Source organism: Raphanus sativus, chromosome 6 (genome assembly GCF_000801105.2).
Source record: "Raphanus sativus cultivar WK10039 chromosome 6, ASM80110v3, whole genome shotgun sequence".
In the NCBI taxonomy this organism is placed as follows: Eukaryota; Viridiplantae; Streptophyta; class Magnoliopsida; order Brassicales; family Brassicaceae; genus Raphanus; species Raphanus sativus.
Genome location: NC_079516.1, coordinates 20,259,770 through 20,285,522, shown reverse-complemented (window position 1 = coordinate 20,285,522; position 25,753 = coordinate 20,259,770). Strand labels below are relative to the sequence as shown.

The 25,753-nt window shown below is 33.2% G+C and overlaps 5 protein-coding genes and 1 non-coding gene across 6 annotated transcripts; 3 read left to right on the top strand and 3 right to left on the bottom strand.

The window, feature by feature from the left end:
• Positions 1-675: 675 nt before the first annotated feature.
• On the bottom strand, positions 676-2,434 carry LOC108830864 (NADPH-dependent aldehyde reductase 1, chloroplastic). Its single transcript, XM_018604434.2, has 4 exons — positions 2,141-2,434; positions 1,405-1,781; positions 961-1,319; positions 676-864 (listed from the first exon to the last, which is right to left on the bottom strand). Exons 1-4 carry the CDS (start codon positions 2,405-2,407, stop codon positions 842-844), a joined length of 1,026 nt encoding a protein of 341 aa, XP_018459936.1. The 5' UTR covers positions 2,408-2,434; the 3' UTR covers positions 676-841.
• A 2,237-nt stretch (positions 2,435-4,671) lies between these two features.
• Positions 4,672-5,952, top strand: LOC108830867 (protein TORNADO 2-like). Its single transcript, XM_018604436.1, has 2 exons — positions 4,672-5,169; positions 5,641-5,952. The coding sequence occupies exons 1-2, from the start codon at positions 4,672-4,674 to the stop codon at positions 5,950-5,952; spliced, it is 810 nt and encodes a 269-aa protein (XP_018459938.1).
• Positions 5,953-6,829: 877 nt separating this feature from the next.
• Positions 6,830-8,453, bottom strand: LOC108830861 (protein RGF1 INDUCIBLE TRANSCRIPTION FACTOR 1). Its single transcript, XM_018604431.2, has 4 exons — positions 8,261-8,453; positions 7,722-7,922; positions 7,421-7,636; positions 6,830-7,217 (listed from the first exon to the last, which is right to left on the bottom strand). The coding sequence occupies exons 1-4, from the start codon at positions 8,321-8,323 to the stop codon at positions 7,017-7,019; spliced, it is 681 nt and encodes a 226-aa protein (XP_018459933.1). The 5' UTR covers positions 8,324-8,453; the 3' UTR covers positions 6,830-7,016.
• A 2,125-nt stretch (positions 8,454-10,578) lies between these two features.
• On the bottom strand, positions 10,579-13,723 carry LOC108830856 (ubiquitin carboxyl-terminal hydrolase 21). The gene is made up of 9 exons (XM_018604426.2): positions 13,142-13,723; positions 12,928-13,048; positions 12,726-12,836; positions 12,456-12,637; positions 12,037-12,366; positions 11,825-11,947; positions 11,277-11,745; positions 11,094-11,177; positions 10,579-11,003 (listed from the first exon to the last, which is right to left on the bottom strand). The coding sequence occupies exons 1-9, from the start codon at positions 13,706-13,708 to the stop codon at positions 10,738-10,740; spliced, it is 2,253 nt and encodes a 750-aa protein (XP_018459928.2). The 5' UTR covers positions 13,709-13,723; the 3' UTR covers positions 10,579-10,737.
• Positions 13,724-16,770: 3,047 nt separating this feature from the next.
• On the top strand, positions 16,771-16,873 carry LOC130497144 (U6 spliceosomal RNA). Its single transcript, XR_008936157.1, has one exon. It is a non-coding gene; the product is annotated as a U6 spliceosomal RNA (small nuclear RNA).
• Positions 16,874-19,482: 2,609 nt separating this feature from the next.
• Positions 19,483-21,110, top strand: LOC108830862 (cysteine-rich repeat secretory protein 34-like). The gene is made up of 2 exons (XM_018604432.2): positions 19,483-19,818; positions 20,667-21,110. Exons 1-2 carry the CDS (start codon positions 19,483-19,485, stop codon positions 21,108-21,110), a joined length of 780 nt encoding a protein of 259 aa, XP_018459934.1.
• The last annotated feature ends 4,643 nt before the right edge of the window (positions 21,111-25,753 follow it).

The following is a 25,753-nucleotide window of genomic DNA, read 5'->3' as shown; positions in this document are numbered from 1 at the left end:
GGCCTAGTCGTATCCATGAAACCGAGCTTCTGTTTAACATTCCCCAACCTTGAATCAACATGCATCAGATTCGCTTCACTGTCTTTGTTCGCCTCAACGTTGTCTCGGGATATCTTCTGACAGCTTGATCCGTAGCTGTACCTTGATTCGATGATAACAGCCATTGAGAAACTCAAATTTCCCTTGGAAATCAGCCAACGACGAATAAATTTCACCGATTCTCTGATACGCTTCCTTCTCCCTCGTGATTCCGATGTTCGATCGAGATCACTACGCACCAATTGATAGAACAAAATAAAAAAAAAAATACTTTTTTTATTGATAAACTGTAAAGTATCAATCTCTCAAGCACGATGAGTTGTCGAGCCAAAATTCCACAAGAAAACAACCTTTCAATTGTGTCGATAAAGTTATTTTCCCTCCCCTCTTTATTTATCTCTCTCTCTTTACAGTTTGGTCATTGAATAAAAGACTAACCCGGTTCAACCTCCAGCTCCTCAATAACTCTTCTTTCTTTCTCTATATTCTCCCTTCTTGCGTATACATTCCACACCTTATCAGTATGATTTCATTTGTAATCATGGCCCATGGCTTTTCTCATTATATTTATTCAAGTTGGGGAAAAAAAATCCTCCAATCCTCAAAATCTAGTGCTAAGTTAAAGGTCAAATCGAAAATCTTAACAGAAGAACTTTTTATTTCAGTCACTTTTAATTTGCTACAACCAGACAACACGTACAGAATTCATGTATTACAGACATGCAAGAACTGCCCCAACGACACCATGACCTTTATATAAGCATATTGAACCATAGACGTTTAAAGAAGATCGCAGCGTGCCTTAGGCATTGACAACCGCTCCTCCTTTACAAATAGAAACATGGAAACAGCAAGTTAAAACAAACTTCGTCAATTTCTTACCAATAATACTGACATATAAGTCAATGAAAAAATAATTACCGTTAGGGTGAAGAACTTGACCGGTGAAGTAAGATGAACAATGATTACAAGCCAAGAAAACATAGGAAGGTGCCACCTCAATAGGCTGGCCGGCTCGTTTCATCGGGACCTCAGACCCAAAATTCTTGATTTTCTCCTCATTAAATGAGGCTGGGATAAGGGGAGTCCATATCGGACCAGGTGCCACACCATTCACACGAATGCCTTTCTCAGCGAGCTGAAGTGCGAGCCCACGAGTAAACGCCACAATCGCTCCTTTCGTAGCGGTGTAATCGAGAAGCGATGCGTTTCCCTTGTAAGCGTTCACGGATGTTATATTAATTATGCTGCTTCCTTCCTTCATGTGCTTCAACGCATGCCTAACAATTAACAAGAAAAATAATCAGTGACCATCGCACATGGGACTTATTAAAAACAAAAGCCACGCGTCTGAATATGATTGACCTAGTGAGGAAGAAGTAAGAGAAAATGTTTGTGCGGAAAACACGTTCCAGTCTAGCCTCATCAATCTGTTCGATCGAGCTGCTCTCATACTGCTCTGCTGCGTTATTGATCAAGACATCAATGCGTCCAAACGCATTAACGACATCGTCAACGACCATCTTGCAGTTCTTATCGAATCCTAAATCCGTTGGAATAGCTATCGGATCCTTAGCCTCCGATGTTTTTGCATCCTTCAACATTTGAAGCGTCTCCTTCGCGTCTTTTTCCTCCTTCCCCTTCACATAAGTGAAAGCCACTGTGGCACCTTCCAGTGAAAAACAGCAACTCACGGCTCTACCAATCCCAGAGTCTCCTCCTGTAATCAACGCCACTTTTCCCTGTGTATGCATTTATTACAAACTTACAAAGTTAGATTAACCAAGACTTAAAATTAATAAAAAAAACGCAATTATAATACTAGGATATGGGACGTTAAAACACAACGAACCATATGCTAAATAAACTAGGATTTGGTTTCTTTAAGTGTTTTAAATTTATCTAGCTGAAAGACTAAATGTCAATCTAGATGAAGATCGTGAATATCTAACAAAATCATATTTCTAAAGCATACGTCAAATAAAAAACGAATATTGAACGTCCATTATTTATGGAATATTCATGACTACACTAATGGTGTTTTCTGAATAAGTGATAAAAAAAATCGTTACAAAGTATAAGTTATAAAAGTGGTTGTTACACGAAGCTTGTTGGAGGGTTTGTAGTCTGAGCTAGAGAATTGTGGAGTTGGGTCCATGACGTGCTCTTTGCCAGGTTGTACTCCTCCTTGTTTTTGCCTTTCAGACGCCATCGCTCTTACCCACACAAGTTGAGATAGTTTTCTATTTGTTTTTACCTTGTGAGGTAGGAAAGATCTATGCGTTTTGTTCGCAAATTGATAAAAGGAAAATCTGAAGTTCGATGATAAGACCCTTGACGAAGAGACTAGTTGACACAACCCGTTCATGGCCACTTATACCCGCGCACATAGCTACACGGCGCATAGAACCAGCATATATCTCTGTATAAAATCGGTCACGTGGCAGAGTAAAGTGCTTGACGTGGCAGGCGAGGATACAGAGAGAATACACGTGTTGGGTAGCATGGTTTGATTTGTGGTGATCCTTGTGATATGCACAAAAACAGTTCCCTTCATTTTCGAAGAGATTTCTTCATCAGGAGTGTTAATATTAGGATAGTTTACAATCTGTTCGATATTTTTAAATCATAATTGTATACTTTTTTAACTATAAGAATGAACTCATAACTGAATGGGGGTTCGATGCCCTTCAATGTATTTTTGTCAAAAACCAGAAAAAATAAGTATCTTCTTAAATCCATTTAGATATAAAACTATTCAACTCACTTTTATTTCTTATTTTTAAATATATATTCCTAATTTTTATCTATTAATAGAATAAGACGTGTTGACAAAAAAAAAATAGAAGAAGACGTAACATCTCTTTATATTTCGTTGATAAATACACATTTCTTTATATTTACGCTATATTTAGAAACTATAGAGATACTATTTACACCGAAACAAATTTATTTTAGTTATAATTTTCTTTTTAAATAACAAAATACATTAGAAAGGATTTTAATGAAATAATAAAAAAATAACGTGATAAAAATGATGTAAAGATTGAAGAATAATAAAAAATAGTAAAGGAAACCTGCAGTAGAAAAATTGAAAAAAGCTAATTCTTGTAATCTTTACAATTGTAGTTACAACTAGGCATGGGCATTTTGGATACCGGTTCGGACCAGTTCGGATATTTCGGGTTTCGGATATTTCGGATAGAGGGTTAAAAAATCTACTGAGTAATTGACCTATTTTCGGTTTGGTCGGTTCGGATAATTTCGGATTCAGTTCGGTTCGGATAATAAAACTAGGAACCGGAAAATATCCGAAATAATTTCGGTTCTCATTTGGTTCCGGTTCGGATCCGGTTAATTCGGATAGTTCGGATAAAATATTGGTTATTTAGGATAAAATATCAAATAATTATGATAATTTAGATAAAAAGTTTGGATATTTTGGATTCTTTGGATATTTCAGATAAAATTATCCGTACACTTTTGGATAGTTCGGGTGTTCGGATTTTATAATAACGTAGTTATCTTCAACTTTTTTGGATTCTTTTAAGAAAAATTTTAGTTATAAATATATATTTAGTTATGTTATATGTATATATAATTAATATTTTTATATATTTGGATACTGGTTCGGTTTTCGCTTTGGTTCCGGTTCGGTTCATTTATTTGGGATATAGGAATCTAGAAACTACGCGGGTTTTGAGGATTCTCGGTTCGATTCCGGTTTGGATATTTTGGTATTCGGCTCCACTTCGATTTTTCGGTTTTGATTTTTTTTGCCCAGGTCTAGTTACAAGGATGGGATTGTATTTTTATTCAAAACTTTGCTATAAAAGAATGAAAGAATGAGTTGCTTCCGTCTTATGGTGAGTTTATCTCAAACCATCTTCCGAAAAGACATTCAAGAGGATGTTTCCCAACATAGCGTAGAGATGAGACCCGCGAACCATTTTTCCAATCCTTCTTGTCAGCTCTTCTACCGTGACCTCTGCTCTTGAGTTATTTTCAGACCAGATCATGTATAGAGCACACTGAAAATTGAGTCTCAGCAGTACAGTATCTAGTCTGCTCTTATACACTAATTTCTTTCATACTATTCTTAAATCACTAAAAAGAAAGATTATATATTACTCACCTTAAATATAAGCTGGATATGAATATATACTAAATAAACTAAGAAACTTAGCATATCTTTTCTTGTGTCATATACTTATATTGTTATATATGATTTAGCTAAAATCATATATAACAATGTTTAATTTTTGAAAATATAAACTAAAATTATATTCAAACATGTAATAAATAGATTTTGATTTCTTCTCTTGTAAGAGTTAATAAAGTCAGAATAGCTAACGTACGGAAATGATTAATCCACCTTCTTTTCAAATAGTTAACCCCTTTGATATATAATACAATTCACCTTCACAAATGCGACTCTCTCCATCTCTCTCCGAGTTATTACCCTTAATCCTTTAACAACTAACAAAAACATTGTATATAACACTATTCACCTCTCGTGTCGTTGAGCTATTTATTTGAACTCTCTCACTATAAGTTAATACGTTTATCCTGAATCTGTTTCTCAAACCAAGCAAATTTCAAGAACCACAAAGAATTAACACAAAAGAAAAGATGCCTTTGAGCAACATTGTAATCGGTTGCATAAACATCATCTCCGTCCTCCTCTCAATTCCGATCATCGGCGCCGGAATCTGGCTCACCACCGGACCAGTAAACTCCTGCGTCATGCTTCTTCAATGGCCAGTAATAATCCTCGGAATCTTGATACTTCTTGTGGGTCTCGCTGGTTTCATAGGAGGGTTCTGGAGGATCACTTGGCTTCTCGTTGTTTACTTAATCGCCATGCTTGCTCTCATCGTACTTCTAGGTGTTCTTGTCGGATTTATTTACATGGTTACCCTTAGAGGCTCCGGTCGTACACAACCAAGCAGAGCTTATCTTGAGTATAGTCTTGAAGATTTCTCTGGTTTCTTACGTCGACGAGTTGAAAGTTCTTATAAATGGGAAAAGATTCGTAGTTGTTTGAGTACTACTAGTATTTGTCCCGACTTAAACCAGAGATTCACTTTGGCTCAAGATTTCTTCAATGCTTACCTTAGTCCCATTCAAGTAAGTATGTTTATTTGAAATTTCTTCTTTATTTTGCTATGAAAAGATGTAAAAAGTACGGATTCGGGTTTAAAACTGAATTATTTTTCGTCATTCTGGCTGTTTAATAAGTTTCTAGCTTCATTTTGTTTTTGTTTATTTGTTTTTGCGTCAGTGTGTCAACTTGTTTATCGATGAAAATTAGACTATATGAAATATAATAGAATGATATAGAAGGGTAAATCGAGTGAAAATGAAAGAAACTAGGCCTTAATGCAAAATGTATATAATTTTGGTGATCTGCCTGTTAGATTTGATTTTAAAAGTTGCAATTCACAAATATAACCTACTTTTTCGTTTTAAAATTGGGGTTATAAATAAATTTTCACAATATCTTTTATAAAAATTGTTTTTTATTTCTCTCATTTCTAATTTTAATCTATAAACAAAAGAATTAATATTTAAATCTAACAATGTTTGTTTAAATTTCAGTCTGGTTGCTGCAAGCCTCCAACAAAATGTGGCTACACGTTTGTGAACCCTACATACTGGATAAGTCCCATAGCATTGTATATAGATATAGATTGTTTACAATGGAGCAATGATCAAAACACTTTGTGCTACAGTTGCGATACTTGCAAAGCTGGTTTACTCGCAAATCTCAAGATAGATTGGGTAAAAGCAGATATTTTTCTCCTTATGGCGCTTATTGGGTTGATAATCGTTTATATAATCGGTTGTTGTGCATTACGAAACGCGAAAACTGAAGATATTTTCAGAAAGTATAAGCAGAGTTATACATGATACGGATGGCAGGGATGTGGCAAAACTCTTGTGTTCTTGTATTTAGTTTCTTTACTTTTTGGCCCATGTAGTCTCCTTTTATATATATGCACTACCAGAACATTTTATGCAACTGGAAGAATCTTTTGTAAATCTCTTTGGTTTGGGTTTGCAAAACTTCACATTTGTTAGTTAATATATACTAGATCTTGACCCGCGCTTTAGAAGCGCGGAATATTTTAAGATGGAAAATTTCACTAATAACTTAATAAATATTTTGGTATTTTTAAAAGAGTGTATATTTAAAATATTTTTGCATTTAAAGCAGTTTTTTTAAATTCAACCCGATTGTGATTATACCGGTTAATCCGGAGATCTGACAATTCAATTTTGGTTTTTAAATTATTCATATTAAAAAAATTACTAAAACCCGAGACTAACCGATTGAACTGATGGATGACCGATATGTAATCTAATTTGATTTAAATTGTAATTGTTTCATAATTTGTAATCTTATAATCCAAATTTTAAAGTTCATTATTTTGCAGTATAAAATAACTAAGATAAATTATTGTATTGTTTGGAAACATTGATAGTAGTATAAAAAGTATATTGTTTGGAAACATTGATAGTAGTATAAAGATATAAGTATATTGTTTGGAAACATGGATAGTAGTATAAAGAAAATAACAATAGTGATTTAATGTAGGTTTAACTATAAAGTATAAAAGTGTATTTAATTTAAAAACTTACAAAATAAATGTTAGGTCCAATAGAATGTTTCTGTTTTAATAAGATAGATTTGACATAATGAAAGGGGAATGTGAGAGCATAAACCTCTCAACCTTTTATGCTTGTCTTGTATTGCTCATTGTCTAGCCTCATTTGCATCATCACATTGAGAATATACAAGAATATATCATATATAATGCTAATTATTTGACTACAAACCTTCGGCCCTCCTTTGGAGTAAGACCAAGTTAAAACCCTTTTTTGTGCTATAAACCAACTATTTTGAGTACGTCTAATATATAACAAGGAGCCTTTAAATGTAACACAATCTTCTGCTTCTTTGCGATCTAACCTCACTGCAGTGGGGACCGGTAAGGTATTCCCTTTCTCAGTCTTTTTCTCAAAGAAGTAGAAGTAGGAACTTGAGGTATTGATAGGGTTAAACTCTTGGGACTTGGAATGCTATCCTCTACTCCTGAACTGTTGTTTGAACTCTCTAATTCCGTTGGCGTCTGTTTCACTACCTTCTCAAAGCTTCTAGAAGTTCCTGCTACCTATTAATTTCCAATTGCCAAAAAGTGCCATCATAAAGAAGACCCACATCAAAAAGTCTCACACTTTTCTCTGTAAAAAAACAAGAATTCACAAAAACAGAGGACTTCAACTCATAGATTATAACCCAACTAACACCAAAGTTTCGTTCTTTTTATCACCAAAAGAGATAAAAAAACAGAACAAGAATGATCGGGTAATGTACCTTGCAGCCAAGAGAGCAGAAGCAAAAGCAATCGTCAATAAGGCCACGAGAACAGACATCGCAGGCATTAGTAACTTTAACGCGCCCAAGCTGAGGCCTTTCATTCAAAAACACAACCTTTGCGCTGTTGATCACATACGTCTGAACGCTCGTTATATCTAACTGCATCTGAATCTCGTTGACCCTTATCACATCGTGATACGACGATCTCCTTATCTGCGCCCAAATCAAGAACAGTAACATTCAATATCAGAATTTTCGCCAAATGCAATCTAAACAGGATCTTTGAAACGCAACGCACCTGGATGGTACGATGATCCTTGTGGTGTTCAAGACAGAGAGGGCAAAGGGAGCCGCCATTAGTGCAGTCCAAACAATACATGTTGCATTCGTTTTTAGATGAGTCTCCATGAACGTTGCATTGAACAAAGAATTGTTCTTTCAGTAACGGTTTCAGCCATGGAGGCCATTGATTCTCTTCTTCCTCTGTTCCACCAACACCCTGAGAATAGAAAAAAGACATTAACGAGAGCACTCGTTAATCTAACAGAAACACCATTGCTTCCACATGTCAACAAAACAGAGCATTGACTCTCACGTTCTTTTATACACAAAACAGAGCATTTTCAGTAGAAACTGGAATTTAAAAATCTGATGATAAATTTTGGAAAGACCAAAACTTTTCTTGTTTCCAGTCGAATTTTCAATTCAATTGTAAGAACCCAAATCTTAGAATCGATAATGGATTCAGTAGAATTCGAAGAGCATTGCGAGCAGACATTGCAAAACAGAGTGAACAATGGAAAACAGAGTCAAGAATGTAAATGTACTTGAACGTACTCTGATTCTTCTGCTCTTAGGCATGATGTCTTGATTTGGGTTCTTGTGGTCTTCAATCGCCATTTCTTGAATGCAGTAAAGGATCTGGCTTTTTCAGAGTCCGTGCAAGAACTTTTGTCGAAATAGATAAAAGGGTTTTAGATAGAGAATGTGAGAAAGGGAAGGCGAGAGAGATGGGTTTCTTGCAGAGTGGGTTTAGAGAGAAGAAGCTAAAGATCAATTAGAAAGAGTCGTTCTTATACTCACAATGTCGACTAAACCAACCTAAACTCCGAGCCTTATTATTGCCTTCGTTTTAAACCAAACCTAACCCCAAACCTAAAGTCCGTACCTAAGATGCGTTGCATTTGACCGTTCGAGAAACCCTTCCTTCCCCTTGGCCTTTTCTTGGAATTTTCTATCTGATTATTCTCGTATTTTACAAATATCTCGTCGACAAAAAAGTTTAAAATAAATAAATATCTCTGTCCTTTTTTGGCCTACTTATCAATACCCACTAAAAGAGGATCATTTTCATTTTATGCCCTTAATAAAATATTTAAATTTTCCAAAATTATCTTTAATTTATAAACAAATTAAATATTTCATTAATGATATTAGTATTTTTTCGGTTTTTGGACCTCTAATACATTTAAATAGGTTATGTTTATATATAATTCATTTTATAGTCCATAAACGTTTTTGATAATAACAATAAATTAAAATCTACAATAATTTTAAAAAGTAATATTAGATATTGAAATTTTCTAACTAATTATTTTATGATTTTATCACAAAACTAAAAAAAACTTGGACCTTTTTAAATGTTTTGAAATATCTTATGGAAAATATAATTGTTAAATTATAAAATCTTTCTCAAGTAAAAGTTCCGTGTAAAAAAATTGTTTAACTTATTTAGAAACAAAAAACGATTGTACGAAACATTGTAAAATAATTTTTTTCTCGTATTGTACACACTATAAATTTTTTTATTATATATAATTTAATCATATGGTTTATGTTTAACTTATAAAAATAATCTACAATTCATATACTCGCACTTTTTATATAATAACAAACAACAGATCCGCATAATTGAAACTTGATCATATAACATTTTATATAGTTAAAAAAAAAAACTTATCGATCAATTTGTAAATAAAACAATAAAAATAATTAGCGCTGTAAAAAATCTAATATTTATTTAAAAACTATTTCAGAGTTGATGATATTTCGTAAAAAAATGATGGTGATATAAGCATTCCATGCAAAATCATTACTTAAACAAATGTAATCAAATCTTTACCATAGCAGTCTCAATTGATAACAAAATCAATTTAGGTCATTTCTTGTAGGACAGATTATACCAAAATAATTATTTATCAATTTTTGTTTCAAAAAACTTCTTTGAAATGTGGTAGTCCATATTAGATTTTCGACAGTACACACAAAGCAATTTATGTATATTAAGAGAAAATCCTCCATGTTTAAAAATAATAAAAGTAATTTTTAGTAGGCTTTCTAACATGTTCTAGCATTGATTCTCCTAGCAATTTTAGTTCCATGAATAAATGATCCAATTATATTTAAATACATATCATTTTAAAGAAATTTTCAGATTCAAACATTATGCCTTCAAATTAACATAACCAACGATGTCTAATAGTAATAATTTAACTAATTCAATAATTAATTATCTTTATTCATAAACATTAATAAAAATAAAACTAAAATATGCCTTTTTGATCGGATACCCTAATCGAAAGTTTGAATGATTTGTTCTCTAGATTGGCCTTGGTTACTAATAACATATTTGATCCGTGATATCCTACTTGAATCTCATAGGAAAAAAATAGGTGTCCAATGTAATAAAGTGATATGCTTTCATACAAGAGATGCAACAAAATATGAAATTTAAAACATGTAATTTTATAATTGTTTTAATTTTATTTTATTTTATAAATTTAAATATTAACTAAATTAAATTACAACTATTAGCATTATTTTCATTAGATATCCTTGTTGAAAAAAGCAAACAATGAGGATACTCTAATGTTTTCATTTTAGAAGTTTAATGCAAATAAATAAATAATATAAGATTTACTTTTATATAAACTTTTGAAACTAAGTAGTTTATTAGAAAAAAAAATCAAATTGTAAATTAAATATTAAACAATGAGAAAGTTGTGAAATGTGCATAATATCTAGATATATAACCAAACAAAGAAAGGCTGGAGATAAAGGATGATTTGTGGATGCAAGGATATACAATTTAAAACATTTTGTTTTAATTACTAAACGTTTTATTTCCTAATAACTGAATATTTGTGATTTTACAGTTGAAAAAAACATCAATCTTTATATAGATTTTTGGTTGGAGCTTTACAAAATTTGATAAGAGTGATATACACAAGAAAACCCCAAACAAAGAAAAAAACTAATGAAAACTCGTCATATCAAGTAAAGAAAGTTGAACAGAGTAGCTTTAATCCCAAACTTCAATTTGATGGCCGTTCAGAGAGATTCCTGTGAAGATTTGATCTTCTGATGTTAGAGATATTCTTCTTCTTGACCTCAACACCTATAGCTGCAGCCAGCATTCGAGAGCGGGATGAAGGCGTGTTCCTGAGATATTGAATAGCATGTTCTTTCTCCTTCGGATCTGCAACAGAAGCAGTGGTAACAGTGCTTCTAATCGGCTTTGTTTGGGGAGTTCCTTCTTTCTTATTGTTTTGCAAATGCTCACGTTGAATCTGAAATGTTCCTGTTTACAAAATTGCACACACACTCAGACTCGTGATCTTTCAATGTTTCTCAAAAGCTAACAAAAACACATAGTAGACTATAATAGTACCTTGGCGTTTTGCAAAAGAATTTGGTTTTTGAATCTTGGGCTTAGGCAGATAAGCTTCTTCACCAGTGGTAGCTCTCTCAGCAGCTGTACAAAGAATCACACAAAACACAGCATTAGAGCCAAGTCTCAACTAAATATCAGATAACCCTCGTGTTAGTCTCGTGCTGGAGCATTGTAATTTACCTTTTCGTTTTGGAGATGGGTCTTGCTCTTGAATCTTGACCTCAGAAGCGTCAATGGTAGTAGCTCTCTTGCCAGCTGGATACAGAGTAACCTCTTCTTGGTGAGAGGTCTCAGCAAACGGTCTCCCAGATTCATCAGCCTTTGGTGGTGACTCAAAGGCAAAAGATGTGTCGTAACTGATAGGCTCCGCTGAATGAAACACTTCATCTTGTGCCTCATCACAACGGTAATCTGAGTAACTTCCACCCGGGATCGATACTCCCACCGAGCCATTAAATGCTTTGTTGGCATTACTCTCCTCTCTACAGGTGGTCTCAAGCACCGACGTGGGCGAGAAACTTATCGGAGTAGCTTCATATAACGTCTTCAGCTCTTCAAAAGCAGTAGAGAACCAAGGAGTTCCTTCTCTTGCGTAGAACAACATATAAGCGGTCTTTGATAGAACACATTCTTCACTGATTCTCCTTACCTGCAAAAGGCAAACACCTTCAGAAAAGAACTAAACCACACAAATCAAAATGATACCACTAGTTAGCTTATATTTTCACCTTTGCGTCATCAAAATGGTGCCATGTCCCAGGAGCAGATCTCACATAAGATGAGTAATGGCCAAAATGTACTCCACTCCCGAGATGCTCCACCATGGCATAGAGATAGTACTTTGTCGAAACCTGGATTTAAAAAAAAAAAACAAGAACATAATCAGATGTTAAGACTAAGACATGATTAATCTCAGGGTCAGTAAAGTTTTTTCACTTACTTCAGGATTTTCGTTACTGCTCATGTAAGGAAGCATATCCAACTCCAAAGGGAACTTGACATCCTTGAAGATCTTCTCCATATAGACTCCATCGTTCTTAAACCTCTTCAAATGGAACGTGGCAACAAGAGGCAGCTTATCGAACTTAAGTTGCTTCTCCTTTGAGACTTTCTCTTTACAGTCATCACACGTAAGCTGGTCCTCCAGTTTTTCAACACATGTGAAAGACTCTAGAGCGCTTGAAAGATCTTCCACATCGTCAATCTCAAGACTCCATCCTACAGACGGTTCAAATATCTCTGAAAAGGAGTTGCAGTTGCAGCAACGAAGCTGGAAAGGAAAAAACAAAAACATATAATATGAAACTCTGCTTTAAACGGTAGATAAATCATATATGTTAATAAAATAAACTTTGTTACCTTACTAACGAGACGTCCACCAAAGACATTGTCAACGATGTTAACACCTTGAGAAGAGACAACAGCTCCAGGCGTATTTCTACTAGTGAGATTCAGAGAACATCTCTCTAACTTATCCAAAAAGGACTGTAGAAACTCATGAGCGTCTTCTTGGTTGTTAATCTGGAAGTCAGGAGAGAAATCTATAGTGGTTTCAGGATTAAAACCGTTCCATATAAAAGAAACCTAAAAACACAAAAGCTAATGCAAATTAGGAGTAGAGAAAGTTACAATTAATGTTATCACGAAACCGATGGATCTGTAGATCATATCCAGAAGACCTTAAAGCAAGCTCAATATGATCTCTGAGAGACTTCAAAACACAGAAACTCTCATTTCCACCTGAAAAAAAAACAAAAAAAAAACGATCAAAAATGAGCAAATCAAGACACTTAACTAAAACCAGATCATAATAAACACACAATCGTCTTACAGTAGCAAGGATCTTGATACTTGTAAGAGCGAAGAGCGTCAAGAAGAGGCACAGTATGAGTGAAGCACTGTAAGACAGAAGCTATGAAACAAGTGTTGCCTGAGTTATACAAACCAGCGCCCTGATAAAAACAAAAACAAAAAAAATTGATTTAACTGTTTTGTGATTGAAACTAAAATAAGATTTAAAGAAAAGGGTTAAATGGGATACATACAACACCAGTGGGTTCGTTCTTCAGATACGACCATGAGAAGGGCTCTGGAGGCTCCATCTTGTGATCGTCGTCGTCGCTGAGATATTCGAAACTGGGGATGTAACTCTTGTCGTTGTCGTCAGAGGGAATCTGAGAAGGTCTGTACTCGTTATCGGCTGAAGAAGGGGTTTTATCAGAGGGAGATTCGTGTTGGATCTGGCGAATTGGTGAGGAGAGAGCGAGGGAGTGAGCAACGAGGGCTCGGATCGGAGCGGTGGGGGAAGACTCGTCGTCTAGGGTTTTGATTGGGTTTTCGATTTTAGGAGACGGTGGTGGTGGATCACTCGAGTCCATTGACAATAAAGCTAGATTGAATTTTCTGAAGAAAGCGAGGAGAGTGGATGAGGAGGAGGAGAAGAAGGTAGGGTTTTGTTTTGGGGGAGATGGATTCGAAGGTGATAATTGAAGGAGAAATTTTCGAAATTGGCTCCAAAAATTGGTGAAGGTTTCGAAATTTAGGAGGAAGATAGCGAAAAGGGGGAGGATTTGGGAAAGGATTTGGAGGGAAGAAGGTGGGATTGAGTCCATTCATGAAAATGTTTCGAATTTGGAGGGAAAATTATACCGCCATCTTTTTCAGGCTTTTTTAATTTACAATTATACTTTAGATTTGTTTGCTTATTTTTTTTATATAGTTAACTGAATCAAGCGTGCATGGTTCGCATTGAAGCCTCTTTTGACTCTGTTTTGGTAAGTCCACTTTTGTTTTTCCTTTTTATTAAACATAAAGAAGAATTTCTATAATTTAATCTATCTTATTAAAACAGAAACATTTTGTTGGACTTAACATTTATTTTGTAAGTTTTTAAATTAAATACACCTTTATACTTTATAGTTAAACCTATATTAAATCATTAATGTTCCTTTCTTTATACTACTATCCATGTTTCCAAATAATATACTTATTTCTTTATACTACTATCAATGTTTCCAAACAATATATTTTTATACTATTATCAATGTTTCCAAACAATACAATAATTAATTTTAGTTATTTTATATCTATCATTTTCTCTTTAAAATTTTCTAGAAACGTCATAATTTCATAAATTGCAAAATAATGAACTTTAAAATTTGGATTATAAGATTACAAATTATGAAAATATTACAATTTAAATCAAATTAGATTATATATCGGTCATCCATCAGTTCAATTGGTTAGTCTCGGGTTTTATTGATTTTTTTAATATGAATTTTTAAAAAACTTAAATTGAATTGTCAGATCTCCGGATTAACCGTATAATCACAATCGGGTTGAATTTAAAAACACTGATTTAAATGCAAAAATATTTTAAATACACACTCTTTAAAAATTACCAAAATATTTGTTAAGTTATTAGTGAATTTTTTCATCATAAAATATTCCGCGCTTCCAAAGCGCGGGTCAAGATCTAGTACTTGGTAAATTAATAGATTTATGTTGTGAGTTAGACCAACACAAATATATTGTGAGTTAGACCATTTATGTTGTTCAAAAAAAAATAGTTGTAAGTTAGACCAGTTTAAAACATGGGAGAATTTGTGGGATATTCATAAAGGGCAACAAAATAGAGAATATAGCCATGCAACAGTATGAAGTATGAATCCATGGAAGTGACATGTTTTATCCAAAATTGACGAAAATAACCCTTCAAGCGTGTGCGCGTGTGAATGCAGATGGAAGGTGATATCCATATGCTTAATTGCGTTGTTCTATACTATATTCAATGTAGAATGGTCGTATTATTAGACACACAAATGACTTTTAATTACAATATGTTTAAACTCCCTATCTCTTGTTGCACAAGTTCCAAGTGGTGTACAGTAGTTTTTGTAACAAAAAAGAAACGGATCCAATTTGGAAATGGATGGAGAAAAGTGCTATAGGACACCCGACAATAAACAAAAAGTTGTGAGGTGTATCAATAAGCCATACTATACTATAAAAGTTATAGTATCGTAGTTGTTATTACCTATACAGTCATTCAACATTTACCAAAGAATATAATGTTTGAAGTGTTTGTTAAAAAAAAAAGAGAGCAAGCACAAGATGAAGGGACGGGGAGAGAGAGAAAGAAAGAGAGAGAGAGAAAGAGTAAATACTAAAATATCATATAGTATATAGAGAAAAACAAATAAACAAACACAAATCCATATACCTTAAACCCTAAATCCAATCCTAAACCCTAAACCCAAATCTTAAAACCTAAACCCAAATCCTAAAACCTAAACCTTAAACCCAAACCATATACCCTAAACCCAAACCATAAACCCTAAAACAAACCATATACCCTAAACCCTAAAAAAAAACCTAAACCATACTCATATACCCTAAACTCTAAACCCAAACCCTAAACCATAACCATATACCCTAAACCCAATTTGTATACCCTTAACCCAAACCCTAAACCAAACCATATACCTTAAACCCCAAATCATAAACCCTAAACCCAAACTATGAACCTTAAATCCAAACCATATACCCTAAACTCAAACCTTAATCCCAAATCATAAACCCAAACCATATACCCTAAACCCAAATCATATACCCAAACCTAAACCCAACCATATACCCAAACCATATATTTTAAACCCAAACCCTGAACCTTAAACCCAAACTCTTATCCATTATGTGACTATGTTATACATATATGAAATTAGTATATATGAAATTCTCTAAATATTTTTTAAAGAGAGAGATGATGAGTGGCGACGGTGTTGGAGGACAAAATAGTGTAACTGATCAAGTAGTGAGTAAGAAGAATCAGGAAGGAGAGAAGTAGATACAAATTGCAACAGAAGAGAAAGAAAAGAGTATCATACTATACTGTAATTTAAAAATAGTATGAAACATATAACGCAAGGTACTGTTCATCTTCCCCAAAAAACAGAGTTTCGTAACTTTGAAACTTATGATGTGTCCCTTTATGCTGTAAAATTATCCTGGAATTACCTTGATTGGTTAACTTATGCTATGCAATTGTTCCTGAACTATAACTATAACAGAGAGAATAAGATAATATGTGATGCGCGTGGTATCAAGGGTAAAAAAGCAATTAATACATAAATACATAGAATATCATAGCCAATAAATTGTAATGGTCATAGATTTAATTTCTTTTGTTGTTATGTATATGTACTTCAATTGCCCTTAAAACATACTACAATTTGATAAGATAATATTTTTTTTGAATATCTTATATAAATATATACTCTCAATAGTATCATTAAATCTTTCTTATTAAAACAGAAACATACAACTTTCTTTTGTGTGATTTTTTCGAATTGAACAGTACTTTAAAATCTATATTATTAAGACATAATCATAGTATAAAATTAATCTTTAGTTCATGTATTATCTTTTAAGAAGACTATTGTACTATATTTTAAAGTTGGTATATGTTTAGATTGTTATTTTTTCCTTGTTCTATAGTTATTTCTACAATTATTTTTGATGTTACTTTTTATTATAAAAACTATGATAACTCATTTTTATTTTGAATAGGGTCCTGAAAGTTCGAGGTCCATCTCTCATGAAAACAAATTTAATGATAGAAAATATCAATATGATCACAAGTAAACTACTAAGATAATACAAAAAAATGAGAATTGTCCCTTCGGAGACATCCAATTAAATTGGAACAATACATATAAGATTAGCATTGTCCATGTGCAATGATGACACACACAAATTGAGAACTGATACAAATTTAACTAATTCAGTTTTTTTTAAAAAGAGCAAAAGTCCTCTCCTTTATCAACAGTCGTCGTATTTCAAACAGGTTTTTCGACGTCACCCAGCGCGTCGCCCACCACGATCAAAAAGTCCGGCCTTGTCTACTCTCAGTGAACCAAGCGTTATATCATATTCACTGTCTCCTGATCCTGAATCTCAAACCTCCGATTAATGTTGACGACAATCTCACACCTTCGTCTGAGACTACCGGCCATAACAAAGCTCCTCTGGTGACCAATCTCTCTCATGGTTCCTCGCCAGATACCGCTGCAACGAATCCAAGCCTTCATGTGGTAAAATCCTCATCAATCCTCGATGAAGTTGACGCAAAGCTCATACTTTCATCTCAATTTTCTGGTCCAAGTGAAGCTCCTCCGGTGACCAAACTCTCTCATGATTCCTTGCTAGCATGTTCCACAGCAAAAAATACAAGTCTTCCTGTACTGATCCCCAATGAAACTACATTGGTAGATGAAGCCTTAATCGGCACACTTGTGAATGATCAAGATCTATAATCTAACCCACCAATTGATTTCATTCCATCAGTAGGATCATGGGCCAAACCTCTAGCTTTTGAACAGCCTGCTATTTCTCCAACGCCAGCAACGCTATCGGGTTTTGGCCCGCAGTACCTCAACAATTTACTGGATTCTTTCTGGCCAACACTAACTGCTGGAATTGGGAAAAACCAGAAGAAATGGATTAAAAATTGCTGCAAGAGAGTTTCCATGTATTCTGATTCAGAAAATTCCTGTTCCAGAACTTACGAATGATGGAACTATAAGGTTTCCATAGGCTGCCAGAATGAATCCTACTACCAGAAAACTTTATCGAGTGGCTAATACTTTCCGGCTTGATGGAACTCCTCAGATAACCATCCCATCTTAGGTATTAAATTTAGGACCAGAGAATAAGAAGAGTATATCATAGGACATTTCCATCGTTGTTATCTTTCTCCTGGAAGTTTAATCCATGTTGTATTGAATAGGTTGTGGGGAAGAATTTGCAGGATATGATTATTGAGAATGATGAGTATAAGATTGGAAGAATTGTATATTGACTCTCATGAGAATAATAGTTTGGACTACATACATATCTATACTAGTGATATTTCCTAATCTATGTAGATACAAATATATGTAATATCTTATATAATAAATATACAATATTTGCTAATAATATCTATAATACTCTATATCCTTCTATATGCCCCCTCAATCTCAAGGTGGTAATGAAGTGGTAGTGGAATGGCAAGCTTGAGATTGACTTGTGCTAATTTGATTTGAGTACTTGGATCAAAGGCGGAAGATGGATGTGCTAGTGGTGAGGAGATGGATGAACGGTGATGATAACGACGTGCCTTTTTTGGTGGTTGTGATCTTATTGACGAGTCCAAACGCTTTAGAAGCGTTGATGGTTGGAACTGCAACACAGACCCATAATCTCATTTTGATGACATGCTAAGGTTAATGAGAAGAAGCACCTTGGCTTAGGAACAAAAATAAAAATAAAATAAAATAAGGTAGACGTCTTATATGTTTCATATTTCTGATGAATGAACTCGACAATGGATAGTTTAGAGAGGTGTATGACATGTTGATGACTGCTTGTTATTCATTTCTCCTAGGAAACCAGTGAATTCTCTCAAATTTCATGAGGTATCTACTATCTCGGTGTGGGTAACCCTTAAGAATGTACCAGACTGTTGCTACTCAAGACTAGGTCTCGGTCATCTAGCAGCTTGACTTGTTGAGCCAATGCAAACGCATAAATCTCGTCTTGATCCGAATAGCTTGGCCGAAGCAAAGTTGTTAGTTGAAGTTGAACTTGACAGACCTTTCCCAAAAAGAATGTTGTAGATGATAAACAAGGTATAGTATATGTTTGGTGGATGTTGAGTACATTCCAAGTGTATGTGGTTGATGTGGACACTTAGGAAACAAAGAAAAAAGATGTCTCCTCCTAACTGTCCAAACAAGTGTGGAAAAAACAAAGCAAGATCTGTCAAAAGAATATTTGGAAGTTAGAAATGGAAAAGGAGCAAGCTCAGTTCAGTATTGCATCAGGTCATATGGTGGTACAAAAAGAAAATTCAGAAGTTAGTTTGGCTTTAGCTGAAAAAAGCATAAGCTGAATCTAGTGTTTAAATTTTGGAACCCACTATGAAACAGAGTTTGAAGAGATGCAAATACTTTGCCAAACAAAACCTAAGCCCAAATATAATTTTAGTAAATTTTAATTTTATTTAAGATCATATTTTAAATTAAAAGATAAGGTCTTTTTACAAATTCTTATTATACTTACAAAATTAGAACATATTACAAAGATCATTTAGTTCATAAGTGGTGCACTAAAAATTTGGTATCAGTTCGTTTTTATTTCTAGGAGTTTCAACTTAGTTAAGCATTTAAAAATTTGGACTTTTTCTTTGCCCCTCCCTCTCGCCGCTGAAAATACGCACTCTTTTCTCTTCTATCCAGTGAGCTAATCAATTAAAATCCTTCTGGCTCCAATATAAATATTTCAATCTCACACTTCATTTAACAAAATCACCATTTTGCTGAAAAAGGAATAAAAATCTAAAATAATGAAATCTTCATATCCTCTATCCAAACAATTTTCTTTCTCCATTTTGGCCATTCAATTTCTCATCATACATAGTGTTTCGTCACTGAACCTTACGAATGATTATCTCAACCACAAATGCCTCATTAATCAAGGGAAATATAACTTTGGAAGCGAGTTCGAACAAAACCTCAACCAAGTCTTCCATCACATTTCTACTAGTGCTTATAATAATGTCGGTTTCGCACACACAACTATTGGAACAACACCTCAAAATTCTGTTACCGCCACTCTTCAGTGCCGTGGTGACTCTTATGGTTCTAAATGTCGTGCATGCGTTGCTATCGCCATCGCGGAGGTAAATGAGTCGTCAATACATTTAAATATAAAGATTACATTTTTTCAATGTTGTAAGAGCCAAAATAAAAAATGACTACGTGAAAAAATAAGAATAGATTTAATTGAAATAATAACAGCTTGCAAAGTTTGACATTTGTTATAGATATGTATGCGACAATTAGCAAGGTTCTTGATTAGATCGGCTCCAAATCCACTATGAATATCCAGATATCTGAAAGATCGAGTCAATGTAATTAAACTCAGATCAATAAAAAGCAGATATATTTAAAATGTATTTTATGAATAATTTATTAAACAACATTAAATTTACACAGTTATTTTCCAATTAGTTTTACTTTCTGAAATATTTTATTTTATTTTAAAATATTTTACCTAATTTTATATAACATATAAAATTGGTTTAGTATTATTCTAAACTGTTTATCATTGTTTATAGATATGTGTGTCTATTTCCACCTCTATATTAATATTTAGACGGATATTCAATATGTGGCTATCCAGAAATCATGGATCCATACATTGATAGTCAAAACATAGATCTAATGGGCCCGGATACCCCGAAATTTCTAGACACCAAAATCTTTTTCAACCATAGTTATATAAACACCACCATTAATCTTAAATATTGTGTATAAACTGAATTGTATTGACGATTCTTTAATTAAATGCAACTATGCTGCAAATTATTTATTCATGTGTGGTTTTCTTTAAATCTTTAATGTGTAACAGTTACCATAATCATCAAATAATTATTTACTATACAAATAATTCGGAGAATAAATCTTTCACTTGCATATTAAATCATCACTTGAAATGATACAAAACGTATATGGTTATATATTGCAGTTTCTTAAGAGGTGTCCAAGGAACAAAGGTGGAATAATATGGTATGACCAATGTTTTCTCCGTGTTAGTATGATCAAAGAAGAAGTTCCAATCAAGACTAATTTCAAGAATATTTTTTCAATGCACAACCCAAATAATGTGAGAGGGGATGCAACATTGTTCGCCAAAAGGGCGATTGATTTTTTCTATGAGCTAACACTCAAAGTCAGGAAAACCACCAATGGCGGCCTCAGCCTCATATTTTACGCGGCAGGGAAAAAGAAAATAGGGAAAAATAAATTGTATGCAATGGTGCAGTGTGTAGGACTAACATTAGATTGTAAAAGTTGTTTGATATGGAGTATCACTACCCTTTTCAAGAACGGGGAAGTTAAAGAAGGAGCGAGAGTTTTAGGTACCAACTGTGATGTAAGGTATGAGCTATATCCTTTTCTTAGAAGTTAAGCATTTTTATGGTGGCAATGAATACATTCTCTTTATAATTTTCAATTATATTATATTTTTCTTTACGTTTTTCCTCTTTTGCTGAAATGTAATATTCATATATCAATAAAAAGAGTGTACAAAAACAAACCCAGAGAAATTGTTTAGAAGATCAAAATTGATTGTTTTCTAAAACAGTGATTTCGAACTGGCTTGGAGTTCTTAAGGGTATTACCCAATGGACTGGTGTTTCATCCTCAGTTTCTGTTAGCTCTGATTTTTGTAACTTTTTTGGTTGTTGATATGATTATGAGTGATTTTGATATTTCTCTTACCGAGTGATGAGGCTTGCTGATTCTTCTTTATGTTGCTTTCTCTCGAAATCCAATATGTGGTCGCTTCAAAAGTGAGTTTGACAAGCAACAAACCATGCTATTTTAACTTGTATTGTATTTAGCATTCAAGAAGAAAAAACAAAGCATTTGTGTAGCTCCAGGATGATGGCCAAGGGTTATTTTTTTGTCATCGACTTAAACAGATTCATATAGACTTTGCAAACCAAATTGATAGCTCCACAACCATATGGACAACAAATGACAGCTGCTTTCTGATATTGCGTGCAAGACTGTCTTCCCTTAAATTTTGTGTATATGGGGTATATAAATAAAATCTGTGTTGTGGAAACTGGAAATTGCCTCTCAGGATCTTTATGTCATCCAATTAATTTGCAAAAGTTGGTCATTCTTTTGATTCTGAAACCATATTCACCAATTGTGAGCAATTTGTTGCAAACGTAACATTAAATTGGTAAATTTTCCATACATTCCATTGTCCGAGCGCCTCAATTTCTGAGTGAAGTGGGGACTGACTGGCCCTAGTGTTCTTTGCCCCCATCAAACTGTCAAAATTTTCAAGTGTACTACCACCCTTGTCTCGAGAATCTTTCCTGAACTTTCCATGATCCAACACCATCTCCCAGGTATAGTAGGTAAAATTGCTTCATCTTCAGATCAAGTATGGTCCAATCTTTGTGTAAGTGAAGCTTGTGCCTAAAGCCAAATCAAAGATTATGTTCTGCCAATTTGAGAGTATCTCGAGGATAAAAATTTATGTCGCTAAAATTTTTGTTGTTTCTTCCTTTCCAAATGTACCATAAGATCTATGCAAAGTGATGATGATTCTTTTGCTTGGGAAACTCGCCAAAACAGAAGATACATATTTGCGAAAAGTGACTTCGTAGGAAATATATATGGATTTGATGGGATCCTTGAGAGTTCCCAGACTTGAATCGCTGGTGAAAATTCAAAGAACACATGATTTATAGATTCCTCAGGTGCCCCCACAATGGACGCAAAATATATCACCTTGAATTCCTCTTGATCGCAAATTTCCTGACCGCTATACATCGTGAGACCATCTGCCATAAGAAATGCTTTATTTTTAGTGGGCAACGTACTTTCCAAAAAGGCCTTTAGGGAAGATACCATGGGGCCATACTCTGGCAGCATGTTTACTCTATCGGGATAAACTCGTTCCACTTAATATCCAGATTTAACTGTGTATTGTCCAGTATCAGTGAAGTGCCAACAATCTATGTCAAGTGCCTGAGTCCGACTCAAAGGTATACTTTCAATAATCTTCACATTCTGAGCATCCAATAAAGTCTGAATTAACTGTAAATTCCCTGTTATCGAATCCGCATGGCTCCCAACCAACCGCCCGGGGCCAAAGGTTTCTATAACTCCAACATCGGCTTGCTGATTTGATTTACTTATTTTTTTGTTTTTTTGTTTTAATTTATTTTAGTTTTAATAAAATTAATTTTTATTTTATGTCTTTCTTTCAAATGTCTGACAAAAAGTAATTTTAGGATATGCTTAAAATGTTCAAATTTTTTATATTAATAAGGTATTCAAATCTAAAAATTGCAGATAACTGACTGCATAATTACTTTTTCTTTTAAAACTGAGAAGCATAAATAAAATACTAAAATCATCAACTATTGAAATTATAACAATATTTTAAGATTTCTACCTTCATATTACCAAAAACAAATAAAACAGCTTAAATTTTATTATATAATAAAAGGCATGACACAATTTTACATGCTTTATAAATCCTTATAAATATACATTAATACAATTATAAATATATTAATAAAAATTTATAAACAATAATTATTAATTTTATAAGTTTTTGTGGTTCACTTTTATTATAACTATTTGTTTACATGACTTCATAATACAATCCAACACTAAAAATATTTTTTAAATCTTATTAAGGTACTCCAGTCTAAAAGTTGAAGATATTTGATTTAATAATGAATAAAATATAAAATTAGATCAAAATAATAATAATTTTAAGACTTCATTGGAGTAATCAAAAGTCACTTGAATTAAATTACATTTTAAAATATAATAATAAGAACTTGAAATAATTATATATGATTAGAAATCATTATAAATATACATTTATACAATTATAAATAGATTTAGTTGTATTTACAAAACAATTTATGTCTATACATATTTATAAAATATTATAAAACTCTTATAAATGATTTAGAAACTCTAATAAATGATTTTGTAAGTAAATAAAAATATTTTAAAAATGTTTATAAATGATTCTAAAAGTTCTAGTAGTGCCTTATACACAAATATAACTATTTATATAAGACTATACAACCAATATATTTATTTCGACAAAGATATATTGAAGTATTTTATAAATTATATATAAATAATTGATAAAATAAACAAATTGATGAATCTTTATTTATTCTTTCTACAGTTCTGCAACTAATTACGATAAATAAAATTATTTGTAATATTATTTGTGTTGTTTTAGTAACTTGTATTAATTGGTTTTTTAAACACTAGTTATAATAAAATAAACCAGTTACATAATCCGGAGATTGCCACGAATTCCGGTAGAAACAGAAGCCGGCGAACCAAATAAAGGTTCCCGGAGACAGAGCTAAACTAATCGATCTAAAATAAAAGGCAAGTGACATATTAAAAGAAACCTTTACAAAACACATAATAAGATAAAGCATGCATATTAGATAGAGCTTATTTGAAACGAGACAAGGCTAGGAAGCCATCCATGAGTATAACCCTCCGGCTTGTGACTCCTCCTATGATGAATAACCTAGACGAATTAGAGAACAAAGCTTCAGATCCAGGAGACAGAAAAATTTCAGTTCATAAGTCTTCAACCAGAAAGATGATGACGAAAAGGATTTCACCAAAATGTCATAACTGTAGCCATATGGAAGGGAAGATCTCGATCAAATCTTAAAGTTGATGGCAAGGAGCGAGACAACTCACAAACCGGTATAAACTATCTCGATAGATCAAGAGAGTCTAAGATCGAACCCAGATGTGAGCCAAAGAGAGCTCAAAATCGACATGAAAACCCATTGAAAACAACACAAGGTTTCAAAACAAAACCCAATCTGAAGGGAAAATAACACAAACCACTACTATGTCTGGGAAGATCAATAAACAAAAACATGATCGACTTTGGCTCTATGGAAGCAGCCGGAGTCGGCGAAACGGTGAAATCAGTCGGAGAAAACCAAGAGAGAAGGCAGAGGTTAAAGAGAGAGAAGTTATATTTGTTTCTAGAACAAATCCTTTTCCTTATGTATTAATTGGTTCTAGAACTGGTTTTATGCTTAGATCTAATTAAAATAAAATAATTAATAACAATCATCACTAGGGGTGGGACGGATCGGGTATCCGGGAAATTTCGAAGTATCCGGATCCTTATCTGGCGAATCCGTGATTTTACTACCCTTATTCGGATCCGAGGTTCTCGGATATCTGGATGTCGGATATCCTTCTAAAAATTATAATATCCGGCGGATATCCGGATCTGGATTTTAAACCTTAAAATAAATAAAAATAATATTAAATATATAAAAAAAATATTAATAATAATTTAAAAAGAAAAAAATATAATGTTTATAATTATTATTATGTATGTTATTACAAATTTTATATTAAATTTATATATATATTATTATAAAAATGAAAATATAATAAATAAAATTAGTTTTTATATAGATATTAATATTTTCAAAATAATTATTTATAAAAATTACGGATCCGGATATCCGGACCAAAAATCAAGATATCTTATCCGGATCCGGTTTTGACGGATCCAACATTTTACCATCCAAATCCGGATCCGGCCCCTTCGGATATCAGTATTTTCAGAGCGGATCCGGATCGGATCTCGGATCGAGTCCGGATTGGATCTCGGATTGAGTCCGGATGTCGGATAAAACTCCCAAGCCTAATCATCACAAACAGATGATAACAATTTTTAAATATTTTACCTATGAACTAAATATAAACAAAAGTAAATTAAGAGAGCTCAATTAATATATAGTATGATAGATGTTCCAGTGTTATCATCAGCTTTTGTCTCTCTCCTTCATTGTAGTGATGATTTTGCAAATAATTTTCCAATCAAAAACTAAGCCCACATATAACTTTAGTAAATTTTAATTAGATTTAAGGTCATATTTTAAATTAAAAGGATGAGGTCTTTGTACAAATTCCTTTTTATACTTACAAAATTAGAACATATTACAAGGATTATTTAGTTTATAAGTGACAATCTGCTCTCAGTGAACCCAGCGTGCTATCATATTA

Coding starts and splice junctions, on each gene's coding strand:
- LOC108830864 (XM_018604434.2), bottom strand. CDS start 2,407: ATGAACGGGTTGTGTCAACTAGTCTCTTCGTCAAGGGTCTTATCATCG. Junction 1,782..2,140: donor AACCCTCCAACAAGCTTCGT/GTAACAACCACT, acceptor ATGCATACACAG/GGAAAAGTGGCGTTGATTAC. Junction 1,320..1,404: donor TCTTACTTCTTCCTCACTAG/GTCAATCATATT, acceptor GTTAATTGTTAG/GCATGCGTTGAAGCACATGA.
- LOC108830867 (XM_018604436.1), top strand. CDS start 4,672: ATGCCTTTGAGCAACATTGTAATCGGTTGCATAAACATCATCTCCGTC. Junction 5,170..5,640: donor CTTACCTTAGTCCCATTCAA/GTAAGTATGTTT, acceptor TTTAAATTTCAG/TCTGGTTGCTGCAAGCCTCC.
- LOC108830861 (XM_018604431.2), bottom strand. CDS start 8,323: ATGGCGATTGAAGACCACAAGAACCCAAATCAAGACATCATGCCTAAG. Junction 7,923..8,260: donor CTAAGAGCAGAAGAATCAGA/GTACGTTCAAGT, acceptor TTCTATTCTCAG/GGTGTTGGTGGAACAGAGGA. Junction 7,637..7,721: donor AGGATCATCGTACCATCCAG/GTGCGTTGCGTT, acceptor ATTTGGGCGCAG/ATAAGGAGATCGTCGTATCA.
- LOC108830856 (XM_018604426.2), bottom strand. CDS start 13,708: ATGGACTCAATCCCACCTTCTTCCCTCCAAATCCTTTCCCAAATCCTC. Junction 13,049..13,141: donor AGAACGAACCCACTGGTGTT/GTATGTATCCCA, acceptor TGTTTTTATCAG/GGCGCTGGTTTGTATAACTC. Junction 11,178..11,276: donor CCCATCTCCAAAACGAAAAG/GTAAATTACAAT, acceptor TTCTTTGTACAG/CTGCTGAGAGAGCTACCACT.
- LOC108830862 (XM_018604432.2), top strand. CDS start 19,483: ATGAAATCTTCATATCCTCTATCCAAACAATTTTCTTTCTCCATTTTG. Junction 19,819..20,666: donor TTGCTATCGCCATCGCGGAG/GTAAATGAGTCG, acceptor TATATATTGCAG/TTTCTTAAGAGGTGTCCAAG.